Source organism: Molothrus ater, chromosome 14, assembly GCF_012460135.2.
Source record: "Molothrus ater isolate BHLD 08-10-18 breed brown headed cowbird chromosome 14, BPBGC_Mater_1.1, whole genome shotgun sequence".
Classification (NCBI taxonomy): Eukaryota; Metazoa; Chordata; class Aves; order Passeriformes; family Icteridae; genus Molothrus; species Molothrus ater.
In genome coordinates, this window is record NC_050491.2 from 15,376,205 (window position 1) to 15,397,397 (window position 21,193).

Below are 21,193 nucleotides of genomic sequence, written 5' to 3' on the forward strand. Positions count from 1 at the left end.
GAGGAGCAGAGGGAAGTTCCACATCCCAGGATCCCTGCCCTCCCTCCTGCATGGAGCAGCTGCCCCGGGAATGCTCCCCAAACCCCCAGAGCTCCAGGAGAGGCTGGGAAATGCTCCCAGGCACAGGCTGGGATTGGTGGGGTGTGTGCAGGGACAGGAGCTGCACTCGGAGATCCACAGGGATCCCTCCTGTTGGGAAGGATGAAAGTTTGACAAGAAAGTCTCACAGATATGTGTGTGCTTAGCAGAAAGATTTTTAAATGTAGAGTCTGATGAAGGAATAGAGATGGAAGCAAGTTTTGATATAGAAGAAAAGAATTGCTGAGCCAGTCTTACTGGATAACCAAGGAGGCAAAGGGTGTGTTAGTTAGAAGGGGTTTTTATGGCTTAGAGCAAAGGATAAACCCACCCCAAACAAGAAGATGTTTTTACCAAGCAGAAAAATAGCACAGGCAAACAAGTCAGCAAAGCTGCAAGTAGAAAAAAGGTCTCAAAATTTTCCACTGCAAGAAAACTGAATAACAACTTCTAGCTTAAGCTGTAATGCACTGACCTTTAGTGATTGCAGAACAGTAACATGAATATGGTAATTATGGTAGTTATGATAGGCTATAGATAATAGTTAAGGGATAGATTGGTTCTGCTGTATTAAGATGCTCAGCAAAGAAAAGTCTATAATGCAATGGAACCAAAACCAAAGGATCTCCAGGCCTGCCTGCAGCTGGAGCTGACAGCTGTGGGCACAGCTCTGTCACCCACCACCCTGCACTGCTGCAACCTCTTGGATGGAATAAACTGCATTTTGGAGAGTGCCTGGAGTCCTGCATCTCTCATTTAGGCTCTTACATCTCCCAGTTCAGGACCAGCTCTGATTTCATTATTCCTGCTCCTCCTCCTTTCCCAGTATTGGGAAATCCTTGCCAAGATGGGACCTCTGGGTTCAGGGAGATGCTCCAAGGTTGGTCCTTCTGGTGCTGCTTCTCTGCCCCTCAGCCAGGAGCAGCAGATGTGGAGCTGTTCTATTCAATTCTTCGGGATACGGGCATGAAGGGATCACACAACCACATCCCACAGGCAGGAAAACAGGAGAACCAGGAGAACAAGATATTCTCGAGAAAGAATTTTTAAAAAATAACAAAATGCGAACTAATTCCAGTAGTGCAACTGAACTCCAGTTCCCGGCCGTGCCTCCTTCAGCCGCGGTGACCCCCGGAGGGTTCCGGGCGGGTTCAGTTCCGGTGGGAAGGCTCGGGAATGCCCGGGAAGGCTCCGGGGCCGCTTGCGGGGCGCTGCCTCCATCTCCTGGGGGCTGCGGGGAGCGCAGCGGCTGCGCCGGGGCCACCGCGGAACGGGCACGGCAAACACCGGGAATCACCGGCACGGCAAACACCGGGAATCACCGGCACGGCCAATACCGGGAATCACCGGCACGGCCAATACCGGGAATTACCGGCACGGCAAACACCGGGAATTACCGGCACGGCAAACACCGGGAATTACCGGCACGGCAAACACCGGGAATATTGGCACGGCAAACACCGGGAATACCGGCACGGCAAACACCGGGAATACCGGCACGGCAAACACCGGGAATTACCGGCACGGCAAACACCGGGAATTACCGGCACGGCACACACCGGGAATACCGGCACGGCAAACACCGGGAATTACCGGCACGGCACACACCGGGAATCACCGGCACGGCAAACACCGGGAATTACCGGCACGGCACACACCGGGAATATTGGAACGGCAAACACCGGGAATCACCGGCACGGCACACACCGGGAATTACCGGCACGGCAAACACCGGGAACTACCGGCACGGCAAACACCGGGAATTACCGGCACGGCAAACACCGGGAATACCGGCACGGGACCCACACATCCCCCGGGACAGCAAATCCCAGGAGCAGCTCAGCAGCACCGAGCGGGCTCGGGGTCGCTGTGACCCCGCGAGCAGCCGGTGCCCGCTCCCCCGGAGGAGGCAATAAAGAAAGAACTGAACTGCAAGAAAGAACTGCAATAAAGAACTGCAACAAAGAACTGAACTGCAAGAAAGAACTGAACTGCAAGAAAGAAAGAACTGCAAGAAAGAACTGAACTGCAGTCAAGAACTGCAATCAGGAACTGCATCCCCCTTCCCCACGCGGCTCCTCATCCCTGCAGTCGCTGCTTTCCCACCTCAGAATGGCTGAATTCAGCCCCGGACAAGCAGATTTTGACACAATAGATGACACAATACCTGTTTGCAACGCCTTGCTACCAGACCAACTTTCATTTTAGCTGCCAAGACCTCCAGGCTGGGCTTTCAGCACAGCCTGGTGCCAGGTTAGGGACACACAGGGCCTGTGTCAGCACTCCACAACTGCAGTTACCACAGAAAAAGATTTGTGATTCAATACAACGGGAAGGGAACTTAAAGCCCCTTTCCTTCCACCCCCTGCCATGGGCAGGGACACTTCCCCTCTCCCAGGCTGCTCCCAGCCCTGACCAACCTGGCCTTGGTTGCTACCATGGATAGGACAGGCACAAACCCATCAGAATTACATTGTGATTCCCCCACAAAAGCCTTAACAAGCAACAAACCCCCTTAAATTAAGAGATATCCCTCCCTCTGTAATTCCAGCCATCCCTGCAGAGACCAGGACACAAACCTGGATGCTGAGGGCCACAAGAGCCCGAAATGCACCTGGTCAGGAATAGGGAATTTGCACCATCAGCCAGCACTAGGGCATCACACTTCTTGTTTAAACCCAGTTTGGTACAGGATTGCTCTGGGGTAGAACTCTCTGCATGCCAAAAATCAAAGAGCAGGTCCCAAACCAGTCTCTGGAGAGTTCAGGATTTGCTCCAAGGCTGGAAATGCAAACAACCCCAAGGGGAGGGAGCCCTGCCCAAACAGTGCCTTAAGGGGCTGCAGAACTGACCTCACCTCTGCCAAGAGCTTTCTGTGGCTTTCAAGAGGCCCACAAGAAGCCCCAACGTCTGAGAGAAGTTCCCCAGAGGTTCTGGAGGGAAATTGTTAAACAAAAGCTGAAATAAATACTGTTAAATCCGTATTTTGGCAAAATTGCCAGCAGACACTTGCTCCCTCATCCTGCTACAGCTGGGGCAAGCAATGGTGGGAACATCTTTATCTTAAAACATTTTGCACCCCACAAAAAAACCCACAAGAGATGTGGGAAGGTGCCTCTTACAGTCATAAAGCTTCAGGGATGAATCATGGGGAAAACAGCTCCCAAGAACCAAAATTTGCAGGAAAACAAAGAACAGGATGTAATTAAGGCACATTCTGGAGTCTTTTTTAACACTTGGCTCATCCCTGCCCTTAGTTTCTCCAAATTCAGTCAGGTTGGCTTTTAATCCATGCTTTGTCTCCTCCCACCCAGCAACACCTTCACCAAGCCTGCAGATCTCAATACCTGAGACTCAGGGCTTTTAAAAATGGTTTTTAAAATGGATTTTAATGGTTTTGTCCAATTTGATTTGTTTTTCCTGTCTGACTTGAATGAAATCAAACAAATCATGACAATCTAGGAAACTTGTACCTGCTGCCTCCTCTGTGGCTCCAGTCCCCCCTTTCTTCTGCCACCGCTGTCTTGTGTGAGCAAACAGCACCTGGGAGATGGACCTGAGGCAAAGGTGGGAAAACCTTCCTGTGCATTCAAAAAAATAAAGTATCTGTAAACCACTGTGAACACCAACAGCACCAGCACTTATCAAATACCTCAGGAGGACTTTAAACCCAGTTTTTGATGCCATTCCTGACACTTGTAATGCAAGTGCCTCTTTTCAAAGGATCAGATCTTTGCAGGAAAATTATTTCCTCTTAATATATGGAGTCAAATTTAATAGACTTTATTAGACAAGTTTTATAGATTTTATATTTAAAAAGCACAGAGGTAGATGATCCCACCCTGAGGTAATACATCAATCCTACCACTGAATGTCTTGTTTTGCTGCAAGTATGGCATGAAACACTTGACTGAATATCAATTTATAAATAGCTCTTGATGTATGTGAGATTTTTGGCAAGGTTTATGAAATAATTCATATACATTTAATTTAGGATTGTTTGCTCTTTGATTTTTATATCCATTTGAAAAACACAAGGAAGCAAACTTCCAAGGCAGAAGTGATGGATTTCTGTCAATTACCAAATGTTATGAATTTGCAACTCTTTTATTCTAGTACTCAAGGAACTGCCAGCTAATTAAAACTGTACCTTTATGATTATTCAGGGAGTTTGACAAAAATAAATACAATTTTGAGGTTGTCTTTGGTGTGCTGTAATTGAAGGCAGCAGTGCCAAGAGAAACACCACTGCACTGCCAGACCCAGCCTTGCAAGAAGAGGAGAACGTAGTACAATGCAAACTTTAATGTCAATATATACAGAGCTTTAAAGAAAACATTTCTTTTAAAATTAAATGAAATAAATACAGTATGATACAAAATCCACAATATGCTTAAGAGAAGGAAATGACAGTTACAATATCTGATAACGGGGACCTTGTGTAGGGTTTCATCTTTGAAGTACCTCAGAGCATGGAATTCATTGCACACTGTTCTCAATTAATGCCCTTTATGGAGATTCAGCCACGTGCCAGGAGAGTTTCAGCTCTAACCAGAGCATCAGTGCAAGATGCCAAAGTGCTTGGGACATTAAGACAATGCAATTAATTAATTAATTAGCAAACACTGCTCAAAAGCCTAATAAAAACACCCAAACCTGAACACTTGGTCCTGCAAAGCAGATCCACCTCCAGCATCCTCGTGTGAAAAACCCCACAAGAGAATTCAGGGTTATTCAAACTCAAGCTATTGCCCAAAAATTATTAATTAAGAGATATAATCAATTAAGTATCTTTTAAAGCTTTCAGAGAAAGTTTGTTTCATTACACAGGAAAAATCTCAAGAAAACCAGCTGCTGATTATTTTGTGGGAGACTTTCTAATTATGCATATTCTTATAATATTCAATCAGCTTCAGCCATATATTAAGGGTGAGGGTTTTCAAATTTGTATCCATTCTTCTATTCCCAAGGAACAGTAGAATTTGGAGGAGCAAATATTTAAAAATACTTGGAGCAGGGACAGATGTTGTAACTCCCCTGCACTTCATTCATACCAAACCAGAACCTCAAAGAGTTCCTAAACTTTTAAGGAGAATTTTATGTTTTTAACCCTACACAGCTCCTAGAGGATTACATAGGACTCTATTATGATGACAGCTTCAGAAGCTTTCTTCAAACTTTGAGAAAGAAAAACTGCTCCTCCCTCCCCTCCCACAAATATTTGCTAACTTTTAGTTCTGGATAGGATTGAAAAGCTTAAGTGCTACAGAAATACATAAAACCCTGTGTTTGCATTGATGTTTCAGCCTAATTTCACTGATACAAACCAGAGAATTATTATAACCTTGTGTAATTAACTCAACACATCTCTACAGACCAGTCTCTAAGTACACTGCAAGGAACTCCCACCTGCTGAAGTTTGCCAGAGGTTATTTTAACTATTGGACAGCTGAAAATCAGCTTTGGAAAAGGAATTAAAACATGGAAGACAAAATTCAAGCTCAACATGACTGACTTGGGTGAGGTTTTGGATGCCTTCTCTGGCTGCAAGAACATTCAAACAGAGGCCTCAGAGGAAGAGCAGGCTCAGCCCCCTGCACCTCCTGCCATGGGCAAGGGGAATTCACTGATTCTGCACAAAATGGGGAAAAGAAGAAAACCACAGAAGCCACAGATCAGGGCTGGACTGCACCCAACCAGGAAAGCTCCAAGGAAGGGCCCTGTGACCCCAGCATGGGCTCACTGCAGGTGCCACTGCAGTTTCTGGATGTGGAACAGGAATACAACAGAGCTCCTCACTTTATGTCCAAGGGATAAGTGAAGGTACAAACTGAGATATCCTGGGGTGAAAGAACAGCAGAAGAGTCCTGAGCCCACTCCAGCTCCAGTGGCAATCTGCTTTCTGAGCAGGAACTGACAATGCTCCTCACCAAACACCAGAGCAGGAGCTTTTCTGGCAGGAACCCATGGCCAAAATATTCTATCAATTAAGATTTCCTTCTGTGGAAATCCCTTTAGTCTGAATGCCAACTTCTGTGCAATTATGAACCTTTGTGAAAATTTAACATTTTTTCTGACTCAGTAAGGCAGTAAGAACATCACCAGTTTGTAAACTTGAACTGTGCCCAGATGATAGAAATAATTTCCACCAACCTTTTACTGCAGCCAGGGCACTCTCCCAGTACCTGCTCTTCCATCTCAAACCTTTGCCTGACAGCTCATGAGCAGACCATGCTACTTTTAGATATCAAAACCTAAGCTGGGAAAGAAAGGGATGAGAAACAGGCAAGGAATTCCCAAAGGAGCCTCACAAAGATGATCCTTAAGTACAGTAAAAGTAAACTGCAAGTGAACTCTGTGTTCCTGCATATCCCAAATATTTCCAGGACTGATATGCTGAAATAGAGCAAGGGAACTTTTCCCCCTAAATAAGATTCTAAGTGGCATACCAGGGTACACTGGCCTGTCAGATATAACACATCCATATGTTTTCCCCACAATAAGACAACTCTGTAATGTTATTTTTACCCCTGAAGTACCACTTGCACTAAAGGCCAGCAGTGATATAAAACAGGGATAACTTTCCAGGAAATGTTTTAAATACTCAGCAACGAATCAGAACATCCATCTTGTTTGTGTTCTTTTCCTCTCACCACCTTTGTGCTGCACATCAAGAACAACTTGAGTCCCTTCAGCTGCTTCCAACTGCTCTTGTGCAAAATGCTTTTAAGGTGCTTATTCTGTGGTGCTTCTAAGCAAGCTAAAAGAAAATACCAACAGAAACACTGTTAAATGATTCATGGTAAAGCCATTAAAGACCAGCTGCTGCCTTACAGGAAAGCTGAAGACAATTCAAGTTTGACATTTCCATTGTATTCCAGGCCTTGCATTACCTCTTATCCCCAACACAGCTTTAAGGACTACATTTCAACCCACAGTACACCTTGACCTGGGCTCAGGGGGTTTAACTTCCATCACTTTGGTGGTTTTTTGAGTGAATTCAAATTCTTCTGGCAGTCATCTTTAAATTTATATTAAAATGACCCTGACAGAGTGTTAGACAAGAGGTTTCCAGGCATTCTTGCTGGAAAAAGTCTTCATTAAGGAAAAGGAGGATGAAGCAGCTGCAAAAGGGGCAGATTTTGTACTAAACAAAAAGCTTTCCAGGAAGCAGTTGTGTTCTTTGATAAGTTTTCAAGCATTTCAAACAGGCACCTCAAAACTAGGCACAAATGGCCCCTAAAGCTTCCAGCATCTATCAAACACTCAAGAAATTCCATCTGGGGGATGTTCTGTGTGATACAAAGAGCACACCTATGTTTGCTATATCATTAAGTCTCAAATCTACATATATTCATAACTAACTATTTGGCCAGATAATGTCCATCTTCCCTCACCACAGCAGAAGAAAGCAGCTTATCTAAGAGTATTTCCAACACCACCAAGTCCTTCACAGGTATAAGCAAAAACCAGCCAACACCTCTTGTGAGATGTGAATTATCACCACCATTCCTGGTGCTTGGGCCAGAATTCTCCTGGAAGTTTTTTTTTTTTTGCTGTCTCAAAACGCTGATTTCTGCCAGCCCTGGGGTCTTGCATTTGAAAATTCAATGATGACAAATGAGTCTGAACTATGTCTGAGTTTTGGTCACTTCACAGCCTAACGTCACTAATATATTTAATATTTATAATCATCCTGCTATGTCACTACAACTGCTCAGTGTCTACAACTTTTGAAAACACTTCTAAGTGTATCTCTGAATGAACTACCAGCAGTCAGCATTGGTTTGGAGTCAGGAAAGCCCAAGGTAATTCTGGCCCTGAAATGAATTTCCTCTCCATCCCAGCATTTGGGAACAGCTGCAGTCCTAACACCAGACAGAGAAGGTGAGTGAGTGCTGGCCACAGGATGCTGAAAGGAATTTGTCCATAACTGTGAAATTTCTTGGTCAGAATTCCCTTATCTGGGCACACAGCAAGGCTTATTTATTTTCCCAAGCTACCCCTACAGTTAGGCAAAGAGAATTTTGCATTTCTGTTCTGTAATATTTGTACATGCGGCGAGAGAGTCAGAGAGAAGCAACCTTCTAATTAAAAAAACCAAATAAATAAAAAATAAACCCCAAGTGCCAAGTTGGTTATAATAAAGTGTCAGTTTGTCTCAAATGCCAAACAAACCTAATATTGGGTGTATTTAGTGGAAAGACTGCTGAGGAAAATAACACAGGAGCTGTATTAATGGATGGGAAATATAAATAACAAAGGATTGAGCTGCATGATGTTGTTTTGAAGTGGCACCAATGTTTCTGAGAGCCTGAATGTTGACAGTTTATGCACATATTGACTTTCTCCAGCTCAGTGCAGGACACAATTTGTGCTAACAACCAGAAATGTTTGTTTTCCTGTCAGAGGCCATAACCAGCATTTCTTTTGGGTCACAAGAGATCAAATTTAAGTGCAGGATCTTGCACATCCCTTTGGTTTGTATTTCCATAGAAACTCCTCAGTTACTGGCACCATGCAAACACAGACCTAGCAAATCAACAGTGATGAATTAACTCTGGCACATCACATTGCTCAACTCTGCATAATAGTCATGGACAAGGGAAAGGAATTGAGTTGAATCAACGAAGTGCCCAATTACAAAATGAAGAATTTGCCCTTCACAGCAGGGTCTGAAGGTGTGAAGCAAGAAAACTCACACTGACACTTTATGTACAACTTGGTCATTGGCAACGGTCCCCTAAACCATTTTTTTTTAACTGAACCCAGCAAAACTATACAGAATGTGAAAGAATATTTGCAACAGATCTCAAAGGACAGTGTAGAGAAATTCATTATGGTGTACCTGATGTTTAAATTAACTTAACAGATACGGCCTGTAAAACAAACACAGTATGAACCTGTGGATTTTTTTTTTCTTTTTAAAAAAAGGACTTTTACAGAATTCAAGTAGTGTAGCAGGAAACCATAGATGCCTTTTGATCACAGGTCAGGCAAAATAAGAGCCACTTGTTGGGTTTCCCCCTAGCTTGTCTGCTCAGGTGTCCCAGTGGATCTATAAGTCTGTGGATGTGAGCTTTTTCATGCTCCGTCGCTGAGCTAAACTGGAGGCTGCCACAGGCTCCAGCACTGGCTGAAATGTCTTGTGATTCAGTGCAGAATATGTAGCAGCCATGGCTCCCTAGAGAAAAAGGAAATATGTCATAATAATTCGTGTATGTAGAAGTTTTCACCAAAAAATAAAGCAATTAAACATTAAATACTTGACTAGCTCAAATAAAACCAAACAAGACTTGTGCCAGGTCATGTGAATTCTCTGAAGTTTGTTAGGGAAAAACAAATCTGTTGTTGAACACTTCCAATGTCTAAGCATGGGTGTCTAACACTTCTTTCTCTTTCTTTTGTATTTCTTCTGTATCCCTCAGACATAGGAGTCACCTGGTAATGCAGGTCAGAATTTGTATCTTTCAAGCCAGATTAGCACCAATTTCTCAAACACAGCCACTTCAGTGGCCACTCAGGTCCTGACTTCAGACAGAGGTCAAGAACTACCTTACAGAAACCACACACAAAAATCTCTTCCCCTACACAGAGGGGGAGTAATTATTAAAAATAATTATTTTCTAATTTCATTTGTAGAAGGACTTTATACAAGGGTATGTAGGGCCAGGACAAGGGGAATGGCTTCCCACTGCCAGAGGGCAGGGTTAGGTGGGATACTGGGAAGGAATTGCTCCCTGTGAGGGTGGGCAGGCCCTGGCACAGGGTGCCCAGAGCAGCTGTGGCTGCCCATGGACCCCTGGTAGTGCCCAAGGCCAAGTTAGACAGGGCTTGGAGCAACCTGGGATAGTGGAAGGTGTCCCTGCCCATGGCAGGGGTGGATGGTCCAGCTTTTAATGGTTTGGGTTGGTCCCCCCAACCCAAACCATTCCCCCATTCCATGAATTTGTCTCACTATGTAACTTTAATGTGTTGGTACTATGGAAAACAAACAGAAAAAAAGAGACTTCTGTCTGTAGCTCTAAACCAACTGCACTCCTTGCACATCCCCCAGGTGGCTTTACCTTTACTAGATGTGGGGCATCTTGCCTGTTGAGCTGGTAATGAGGCAGCTGGTCCCTACAGGCAATCCAGGAGTGCTTCAGCACCTGCTCGGCCGTGTACCGCTGGTGGGGATCCACGTGCAGCATGTGTGACAACAAATCCTGCAGGGAAGGGAACACAGAGATTGCTCAGCCCAAAGCATCTCAGGTGGCCTTTAAAGCAGCAGGGATGGCAGCAGTGAGAGAAGCACCCGATGTGGAGGGGTTTACACAATGCCAGCACACAGAGAGCAGCAGACAAACGGGATCATTCTGTGCCCTGACACTGCAGAAGGCTCAGAACAATGTGTGGTACTATTGGAGCAGCTCAACAGAGCCAGCCTTGATTGCAAAGCAACTCACTGTTGTGCCTTTCATGTTTATGATGAATATAATCTTTAAAAGACTAGAAATCCTATTCAAATGTAGCAGGCAGATTTTATGGAGGAAAGCTGTTATTTGCAAATCTCTCCCTTCTTTTTCATTCTGCACTTTGGGCTCTGCTGCCTCCTTACTACAAATTAATTCAGGGACAGTGAGACACCAGCAAGGAATTTTTCCTCCAAGAAACCACATAAAGCATAAAGCCAACAGCAATGGACACTTGTTTTTGCCTGTTAGAAGCATTAGCAACAAGCTACTGATTAATTACAACGTTGGTCCAAAGGAGAGGTGGGTGGGAAGGGCACAGAACAGAGACAGCAACAGTTTGAAATAAAACCAAAATATGAGCAAGCTGACAGAATGTTCCCTTTGTTTTAGGTACAAAATGTGAAGCATTCTTAAATACACAGAAGTGAATTTCTCATGCTAAGACAGCAAGAGCCAACAAGCATTCTGAATCACTCCTACTGAAATGAACAATAGTGCAGTTCCAAAGGACTGGGGAAAAATATTTAAACATTAATATTTAATATTAAGGCTGATCTTTTCAAAAGGCAACACTGGTGATTAAGATACCCACAGAGTGGGTCAACACCTTACCAGGGAATCTATATTCATTACAGATAGAGTCTTTAAATAAAATGTTGGAGCAGATATCCTTCCCTGCAATGAAGTCTGCAGATAATAACAACTACACTTACAGAGCAGTCTAGCTGATAAAGCTCAGTAGATTTCATTGGAATTCTACAAAAATATAAAACCAAAACACATTTACACCTTTGCTGCATCTGAAACAGTGTCCCAGTTGCCTCCACTTAGAGAGAATTTTCCACTGCCTATCCGTACTAGGATCTCCTCAGGAGTATCATTGGGACCATTGGCAAATGGAGTATAGCTGGGGAGAGGAAGAAAACAACAGAAACACCTTGTTATAGATAAAAACTGCAAGAAATTGGTAAAATCTCGTGAATCAGTCAATATCCCACTGCCAACAGAAACATATCCACATATATGAATATATACATAGAATAGAGAATATATACACATGCTATTAAATAGTAATATTTCTCATTTTTAACAGGAAGTACAGATTTATCAATAGAGTAATTTCCCATAGACAGGATTTAGTCATAGGACTAAAAACCTGCTCTTCTTCTGCTAGAGAAGGATTCAGCAAACATCTCTCATTTGGCCACTAGATGCTTCCTAGAGCTTCATCAGGTTTGGATGCTGAGGAAACTCCAGAGATCACAGCCCAGAGTGTTCCACACAGGAATGCAGCAGGGGCAGGAGACACAGGGTGAGCAAAGGGGGTGGGGTGGGAGGACAAGAGGCTAAAGAGAAACCCACCACTCATTTTCACAGACTCAATTCCCTCCTGAAAACTGGGGGAAGTCTCTGGCACCTCCAAGTCCTGCACTGGGAAGAGAAACCTTGATCCTACTTTGAGCTAAATGTGGATTATTTGGCTTTACTCAGAGCTGCCTGTCCCACCTGTGTCTGTGTCATTCCATCAGCCAATGCCTCACCATTTCTATGGAAGCAAGGATTCAGGCAACATTCTGGGATTTAAGGTAAACAAAACAGCTCAGAAATATTCTCACCCTGCCAACATTGTGTAAAGGAGAACTCCCAAGCTCCATATGTCACAGGCAGCATCGTATCCCTGTCTCATGAGAACCTATGAAACAAAGAGTGTTAAATACCTGTCATATATTAAAAAAAACCACCCCAAAACAAGACCTCAGCCTAGGGAAGGGTAAGACCATCCCTGGATCATGTGAGAGATTTAATTATTGACTTTCTAATATACAAGTTGCAGTAAACATCAACAACATTTCTTGTTCCCAGATTATCTCTTAAGATTTTCAACAGGCTCACATCTTATTTTTGAGGGTGGACTCTGCTGTTTTTAAAGCAGGTTTATTATAAACACATGTACTCATGTTTAAAAAGCATGTGTGATTATATTTAAAGAAAAGTAGCAGAATTGTTGAGGTTTTTTTCCAAGCATTGCTGAAAAGTTTTAGCATCTGATGCACCAAAAACAGCACAAAGAAAACACAGAGCAGCTTGAAATACCTCTGGTGCCACGAAGTTGGCAGTGTAGCAGGGAGTTAGAAGCAGTCCATTTTCTCCTCGAAGTTGTTTTGCAAATCCAAAATCACAAATCCTGATAGAATCAGCATTGTTTGAATCATCAGTGTATAAAATGTTACTGGGTTTAAGGTCTCGGTGCACCACCTTTAAGCAAAGACATTTGAAAAGCCATCATTTAGGAGCAACAGGTACATTTGTTTGTAATTTACAACTTATAAAAGCTGTTCTCTAGATTAATATACTTATGAGAGTTTTAAATAATTATATAACCTTAAAGTACCCCAGAATTAAACAATTATATAACATTAAAGTACCCAAAAATTCTAGTTCAAGTAATGTAATAAAAACCTCCTGGCTCATAATGCAACTGGAACCAGCATCACCCTTTGGCAACAAGAAGCTGAATGCAGAGTCCAAAGGCTTTGCCAGCATAACAGGACAAGTTGTTTCTATTATTCACCTTTGTGATAAAATACAAAACCTCTTAGCAGGAAAACAAGCCAAGCAAAGCACAGAGGGTGGGGGAGCAGTGATTCCAAGCTGTGCCAGGGCTGTGGCTGGCAGTGCAGGCAGTCCCTCACTCAGCCCCTGGCAGTGCAGGCAGTCCCTCACTCCCTCACTCACCCCCTGGCAGTGCAGGCAGTCCCTCACTCACCCCCTGGCAGTGCAGGCAGTCCCTCACTCCCTCACTCACCCCCTGGCAGTGCAGGCAGTCCCTCACTCCCTCACTCACCCCCTGGCAGTGCAGGCAGTCCCTCACTCCCTCACTCACCCCCTGGCAGTGCAGGTAGTCCACGGTCTTGGCGATGGTGAAGAGCACCGCGCTCGCCTCCCGCTCGGAGAAGAATTTCTGCCGCAGGATCCGGTCCAGCAGCTCCCCCCCCTTCATCAGCTCTGTCACCAGGTAGATGAATCTGCCATCATCATACACCTGGGGAGAGTTTAACAGGGCACTCACACTCAGAGCGTTCTGACAGGGGAAACATCTGCAGTTACACGTGCCCATAAATGCCCTCCTCCCACAGGAGGGGCAGCACAAACAGCAGGGGCTGCCAGAGCAGGGAGGGCAAGGCAGCTCCTGTGTCACCCTGGGAACTCATGACTCAAGCTGCTAATTCATCACTCTCCATTCAAGTTGTTAATTCATCACTCTGAGTTACATTTTTTTAGTGTAAGAGCTGCTGCTGGAAGAAGAGAGCAGCCCCACACTCCTGCCTGCTCTTCCCTTCCATTCTGGCACAGACAGGACAACGTGCAGGCCACTGCTTTCTCAGGTTACCAACACATTGGCTGCTCCTTTGAAACAAGAAGAAATATGGCATTTCTAACCTTTACATCATTCCTCACTTCAAGCTGCTTAAACAGACTTTAGAAAAAATTAGTATCAGGACAATGCTGTGTTTTGATACACTCCCTCTACTGTTACATACTGCTCTCCCAGTAATTTTTTCTATGTAAAAGAAATTTAATGAATCCAAATAAACTGCCTATATCTGCATTTATTTTTTCAGCACTGTCTAATAAGAGGCAGCAGAAAAGGAGGTACATACATCCTTTAGAGTAATAATGTTTGGATGTTGCCCATAACGCATGAGAATCTCGATTTCTTCTGAGGGATCCCTTTTGCTTTTATCAATTATCTGCAAAATAACAGGAAAAACAACTTGCATAAACGAAGTCTATTAAATAAACACATTTTTTGTATTTATATTCTCATTTCAACAACAGAATAAAAAAATTCTAGAGTTCATTACTTCTTACTAATCATGAGTTATTCATCTTCCAGCTTCTCATCTCATTTATTCATTTCTTGCTCTATCCTTGTTAAAATTCCATCATTAATGCAGCCTGTCCTGCTCCACTGAACAAGGAAATGCACTGGTCTGAAGCATCACTAACTCCCTGCAGCCCAGTTCCACCCTTGTGAATCTCATTTTATTTCAGGTATTCCCATCATTGTACACTATTTTCAGCTTCCAAGAGTGTAACTTATAAACTCATAAAAACACAGCAACTGGAAAACTCACAAATCTAAGTTTTCAAACCTACTAGCTAATATTTTCAGAGTGGAATTGATGCCAGTACCTTCACAGCAAACTCCATGTTTGTAGCTATGTGGATACATCTCTTGCAAACAGAGTAGGAGCCCACACCAATATCTTCCTTCAGTTCATAGACATCAGTGAACTGTGCACTGTTTCCATGAAGCTGCTTTAAAAAAAAACAGGCAAGTGGTTATCTAAAGCAACAGGATTCTCTTTGCCATTCTCTTTACATTACTGGTACCAACAGCAGAAGCTTCTCCTGCTTGCTTGTGATTTTTCTTTGAAATTCTGCCTCCAGAAAAACAGCAACTCACTTTTTAGAATTAAAAATACCCCATGCAAGTATTTAATCATTATCAACATATAAAATATGTTGAGGATTTTATAACAGTCTCCTCAACAAAGCAAGAAGAACTGTAAATACTGAATATTGGTCAGTCTTTGGCACGCCAAGAAGTTTCCCAAAAAGCAAAACATTACCTGGACTATGGGCAGGATGTTGGTGAGGGGTGATATTTTATGGTCTTCTACAGTAGTAGTTGCAACAAAACTGAATCCCTTGAAGAGCTGGTGGGCATTTGCACTGGGTGGGACCCCTGGAGAATCTGGAGGCACACAGACACACAGGATTAGTGTGGCTACAGCCCAGCAAGGCCATTTCAGAGCACCCAGGACAGGGATGTCAGAAAAACCATCTTGAGGGAAGGGAAGCAAACAAGAGGAACACCAATATTAAATAATAAATAAAACTTCTGGTTTGTTATCTGTGCTCTCTTACTTCAGTAACAAAAACACAAGTAAGAATTCCAGAGTTTTATCTAAAACTGCAAAGCACTGCAGGAATTTATGTATGAACACATGTTTTAAGGAAGAATTTAACTGAAACAGAACTACTTATGGAAAAGAAATAAAGGTCATTGTCTTGTGCTCAACAGCTTTGTAACACAGAAGAGCAACAACAGAATGTGATGCTGGCAAGGCACAAGTGAGGCAACACAAGAATATCCCATTAGTAAATCTTCACTGAAAAGATACCCCTGAATTATCAGAATTAAGTTTTCCTCAGGTTAAATTCTGTGCACCTCTGAATTCACTGGCTGAAATCTCACAGTGAGCACAGCTCAATAACTTTGTGCAGCCTATTAAGAACACAGACCTTCTCCAAACAATCATGAGAAGAGGGTTTAAAAGCTCGATGCAGCAGGAAGGAAAAAATTCACAAAAGAAAACCTGAAGTGAAACTTGAAACAGACCAAGAAATAATAATTATAATAGTTAATGCTTCTCAAAGCAAGGCATTCTCAATGCAATACTGACCCTAAAAAGAATCACTGCTGCAATCAAATTGAGTTTATTTTCATATTAAATACTTCCCCTCAAACACTGCAGCCTGACTTGAATCATAACTAGAAACCATAATCCAGCTTTTAATTTTCCATTTAATTTTTTCTTCCCGAGTCAAAAATTAGCAAAATATTCAAAGAACAGAAACCTGATATGGGGAACATCCTTCTTCAAAGGACTGGAACCCTGGTGCATCCTTTCCTTTTAAATTTGTCCCTGGCTTTTCTGCTTGTTGTTTTAGCATTAATGTGACCCTCCTGTCCCACAAACCTCACCAATTTATAGCCTGCACAGTTACCTTTTGGTGTTTTTGCTGTGAATTCTGGATCAAAACAGAAAGTATCTTCTGGCTTTCCAGAGGCAGGTTTGAATGGAGGCTGAATTTCTCTTCTGAACAGTTTCTGAAAGAGAAGGACAATGATTTAAGGGTCACCAAAGCTTCCATGGGTGCTGTTATTTTGCCAAGATAAAGGGTACAGGACAAAGATCTCAACCCATCAGGCACATTCCTCTTGGCAAGGAACTGCCCATTCTCAAAGCTCTATTCCAGGTTTTTTGTAATCCACCAAACTACATCAGGGAAAGATCTCAAATCTGCAATAAATCCCATTTACAGCTAAGGAACAGAAAACCTCATGTGAGAAGATGTTGAATCCCCATGCAAAATCCAGGAAGTTCTAAGAGCATTTCCTTGCTATTTCTCTCCTCCTTTCAGATCTAGTTTTTGCAGTTTTTTTAACTTAACCTTCCTGCACAGAAGTATACAGTATATTTTAGTTTAAAAATACAAACCAACTAACCAATCAAAATCAAGGAAAGGGACAGACCCTTCCTGCAGGATTCCTGGGAACACCAGCAGCCTATCCCAACTAGAAATGCTCTAATGGATCATTTCAGCTTGAGAATGCTGCAACTTCTAATTATTCAAAAAGTAAATGCATAATTCGTAATGAATACTCTCTATCTGCAGTAAATACTGCAGCTCCAGATGCCAAGGAATTCGAGGAGAAGCCAGGATGTGCCAGGCAGCAGTAATGCAGTGTTTGCTGTGCCCTATTCAGATGGAAATACTTCTACAAATGCTCCAACACACAGAAAAATTAGCAACAGCTTTATCATTCAGATCCTTTTGTACTCACATTCCAGTCAACAGTAGAAAAAAAAGGATGTCTCTTGATTTCTTCAACTCCATCTGAACCAGCTCCTGAACAAAAGAAATTTAACACACTTGTGGGCAAAGTCTTTGAAGATTGCACTAAAAACCAGTTCATTTCTAAAAAGTTTGCACAGACATGGTTATTTGAGGGGACTGTGAATACAGAAATATTCTAAGGATGTAAAATACCCAGGGAGGCAAAGAGAGCAGAAAAAGCCCATAAATACAGTGTCAGTATTCTTTGCTATGATACTGTCAGAGCTTTGGCTCACTCCTAAGTCACTGATCCCACATTTTGACCATTCCTTGGCCAAACCCTGGAAGCCATGACCCAAACTAACAGGAAATGGTACCCAAATGTTACTGATCACCCAGAGCTTGAGAGTCTCTAGCAACTGCTTTTCTTTGAAATAAAAAGTTAGGCTGAGTTGATTATTCAAAGATCCAAAGAAATGAACCAACCTAATCTATTTGATGGGTTCCTTTTAAACAACATCCTCAGGAGACTTTGTGCTTCAGGGCTGAGGAACTGAGGCATTCCCAGCTTTGCTCTAAAGGAAAACAGAGAACAAGTCAGAGGAAGAAACTTATTTTAGTAAAAACTGTCTACATAGATTTCACTGCACAGTTTGATGTATCAAGGATCTATTCCAAAGCCTTGTAGAGAGCACACACTCAACTCATCAACTTTTTAAGTTTCCTGTTATAGGAGTGGTTTAAAATAAAACCCAACAAAGAACAAACACATCACACCAAAACCACCAAACCCCACCCAAGCAAACTTTCTGCTGAAACAGAGTAAAATAATTCTCTCAGGAATATATAAGTATTTTCAAATGTATCTTCATGTCACCAGGAGGTTTTTACCAAAATAATACCAGTAACAGAAGAGACTCACCAAATCCCCAATTACCTGCCCTTGAAGTGATTGCTACTATTCCTCCAGGGCTCATTGAGCCACCATATAAAAGCTCACTGACTTTAGCATTTATTGTATTTAATGAAAACTCTAAAGCCAAGGCAGGAAATGCTTGTGCAGGACTGCAGCATCACTGGGAGCTGCAGGGAGGCAGTTCAAGGTCTGAGCCATCCTTTCACAGGCAGCAGCACCAGGAACTCCCACTCAGGGCAAGCTCCAAGTGCCCTGTGCTGGGAAGAACAGAGCTCAGAGCTCCTCCCCTTCCCCATCACCCCTCAGAGGGCCCAGGGCTCTGCCTGTGCCAGGAGCAAACTCTCTGCTAGCTGAGCACAGACAGATGAGAACATATTTGCCCAACAGTTCCACTCAGTGAGCACCAGCTCACCCAGTTTGTCCAGTCCAACAGCTTCTGTTGTAACTGGGGCAATTTAAGATGAGAATTCGAGCACGTAAGGGCTCTCCACACATCTGTACACAAAGCAACACCTGATCCCCTGCTGCTTACAAAACAAGGTGTGCTGTAACAGTAGCAAGGGAGTGTAACAACAACAGGGGTGTAAATCAAGCTGCTCTCAGTCACTGCACTTATCTTCATTATACACCCACAATCAAAGTACAGATTCACCCCTGAGATTTTAATTGCTGGGGGTACTTAATGGTACTTCACAGTCTGGGATCTAAAGCTTATCAAGGGGCTTTGCTGTTTGCTCCTGCTGCAGCTCAGTGCTCTTAGAATCATAAAATGGTTTGAGCTGGAAGGGACCTTAAAGCTCATCTTGTTCCACCCCCTGCCATGGGGACACCTTCCACAAGACCAGGCTGCACAAGGACTTACAACAAGCTGTTAAAACATGTTTAAAATGACATTTTTGCACTTCTGAAAAAGGAAGGAGATGTACTTACTTCAGTATCATATTCATAGTCTCATTTCGATCTTTACCTTGAAATGGCAGGGTACCAGTAAGCATTTCAAACTGGAAAGAACAAATGTTAATCTAAATCAACACTTCTTCCCCCAACTGCTGAAACAAAGTGTTAAACACTGCACTCTTTCCTTCCTCTACACCACGCTGGTTGAACTTTGACAAGATTATGGAAGCGTTCTCAAATCTAAAATCCTGCTCTCACTTGCAGTTTACAGGATGAGAACAGTGGCAAGTCTAGCATGATGATGATGGAGGAATATTATACATCAAGAAGGTACTTTAAAGTAATAAAATCTCCTCCACAACCAGTTTTAGATGTTGCCATATTCCAAAAACTGCAAGAATGGTAAACTCTAGAACAGTAGTTTACTTTTCAAGTCCATCTCCATGTCAGGCTGATGCTCTAACACAGCCCAGGAAGGGCAGAAGCAGCAGCAGTTACTGACTTATCTCACTACTCCACTCCAGCATTCCTTCCACAGGCTCACTCTCACAGAAATCCCATTAATATTCCTTCAAACCAAGCCTTCAAGTCTGTTTTTAAATTTAACTATCAAGTAACATGCAAAGTAAAAATACAAAGTGAAGTCTCACACTGACTACAACCGATTTTAACTACTAATGGACAACACAGGATTTTTCAGGTGCCTGATAAATATTCCTTAGAGGTGAAAAGTCAATTTTATTCCACCCTGCAGCAATTCAGCCATTGAATTGTCCCCCTTACCCAAGCATTCCTAACCTGAACTGGACAAGCTTATTCTAAGTGCATTTGTGTGAGCTTAGCAAGGGAAGCAAGAGGCAAATACAGTACCATGAGGACCCCAAAGGACCACCAGTCAGCACTCTGGTTGTGCCCTCGCCTGTTTACCACTTCAGGAGCCATGTACTCTACAGTACCACAGAAAGAATAGGCCTTCTTCTCTTGGTCTACTGATTCCTTGCTGAGTCCAAAGTCTACAACAACAGCACCACAAGAATACAGCCAGTAAAGAATGGCAGGGGAACAGGAATAAATCAATAGATGGTAACTCAAAATGCAAGCGTCGAGAGGTTTGGGTTGGTTATTTTCAGAAATGTGATTAGCACAGCTCTCCATGGAACAAGAGACTGCAGCTATCTGGAGAGAGCACACTTATTTTACTACACACCTCCAAAACCATTCTAAAAGTCATTAAATTCATGATTAGCCATCAAAGTTATTACTGAATTAATGTGGCATTTGAAATCCTACACCTTTAGAGCTCTAAAACACTCAGTTCTCATTTTCTCTGTTTACTGCCTGCTTTATTTACACAAAAAATTGGATAGAAGTAAAAATCAGTTTCAAAGGGAATGCAGCCTGCATGGTCTGGTCTTACTGAATGATGAATAAATAAAATCACACTAAAAATATTGGTGTTACATAAGGCAACATGCCTTCTGTAACCTCCCAGTACAGAACAGCCCTGCATTCCCAGAGTATTTCATTCCCAGAACACTTTTTTCCCTGTTGTGAATACACAAGTCCTTGACACTGGCTCAGCTCCCAAACATCCTTTTTTTTACAGGAGAAAATGATTGCTAATCAATGATCCCATCCATTGTTTCCACTTTCAGAAGGAAGTGACAAATTTAGAATTGAATTGTGTTTAAATATAGCAGAATTTTAAAAGGTATGCATTTCATAAACCTGATCTCCATCACCATTATTCTATCAAGTCTTTGAGGGCTTAAAAACCATTTTTCTCTTGGAATCTAAGAGCAATACCTTAGATGAAACTATATGATGAAATCTCTAGTACAAAATCATCACCTTCAATGTAATTTAAAGCTTCCAGAAATTTACAGTAATTAGTTTTCTAAACTGTCTTTTATATACATCATTTTCTAGAATATATGTATTTGGATTGCTCCTTACAGAATTATTTTCTGCAATTTTATATGCGTTTAAAATTGATAATACAGAAACTCAAAAAAACTTATTTACAAAGGGCTGTATTAATGAGTGGTGCCTACCTGTTAACTTGATATGTCCTGCTTCATCAAGCAAAATGCTGAAAATTAAAATTCACATTCACCAAAACACATAAAGATCAATGCTTACATAAAACATTTAAAATACAAGTTAAAAATTATGACATTAAATTCTGTTATTTTTTAAATGAGCTAATATT

The 21,193-nt window shown here is 42.5% G+C and overlaps 1 protein-coding gene across 2 annotated transcripts in view; it reads right to left on the bottom strand.

Moving 5' to 3' along the window:
- Positions 1-4,368: 4,368 nt before the first annotated feature.
- Positions 4,369-21,193, bottom strand: part of RPS6KA6 (ribosomal protein S6 kinase A6) — a 36,818-nt gene continuing 19,993 nt past the window's right edge. Inside the window, exons 8-22 of one of the 2 annotated variants that reach the window (XM_036402024.2) lie at positions 21,036-21,073; positions 19,852-19,994; positions 19,015-19,085; positions 17,655-17,743; positions 17,176-17,240; positions 16,335-16,437; positions 15,173-15,297; positions 14,733-14,855; positions 14,198-14,287; positions 13,420-13,578; positions 12,630-12,791; positions 12,152-12,228; positions 11,325-11,442; positions 10,146-10,286; positions 4,369-9,262 (exon numbers count right to left, since the gene is read on the bottom strand). In XM_036402024.2, the coding sequence (XP_036257917.1) occupies positions 9,137-9,262; positions 10,146-10,286; positions 11,325-11,442; positions 12,152-12,228; positions 12,630-12,791; positions 13,420-13,578; positions 14,198-14,287; positions 14,733-14,855; positions 15,173-15,297; positions 16,335-16,437; positions 17,176-17,240; positions 17,655-17,743; positions 19,015-19,085; positions 19,852-19,994; positions 21,036-21,073 (1,630 nt within the window). In that variant the 3' untranslated portion in view covers positions 4,369-9,136. Of the gene's footprint in view, positions 9,263-10,145; positions 10,287-11,324; positions 11,443-12,151; positions 12,229-12,629; positions 12,792-13,419; positions 13,579-14,197; positions 14,288-14,732; positions 14,859-15,172; positions 15,298-16,334; positions 16,438-17,175; positions 17,241-17,654; positions 17,744-19,014; positions 19,086-19,851; positions 19,995-21,035; positions 21,074-21,193 lie in introns of both variants that reach the window. The other variant, XM_036402022.2, reaches the window with a different exon arrangement.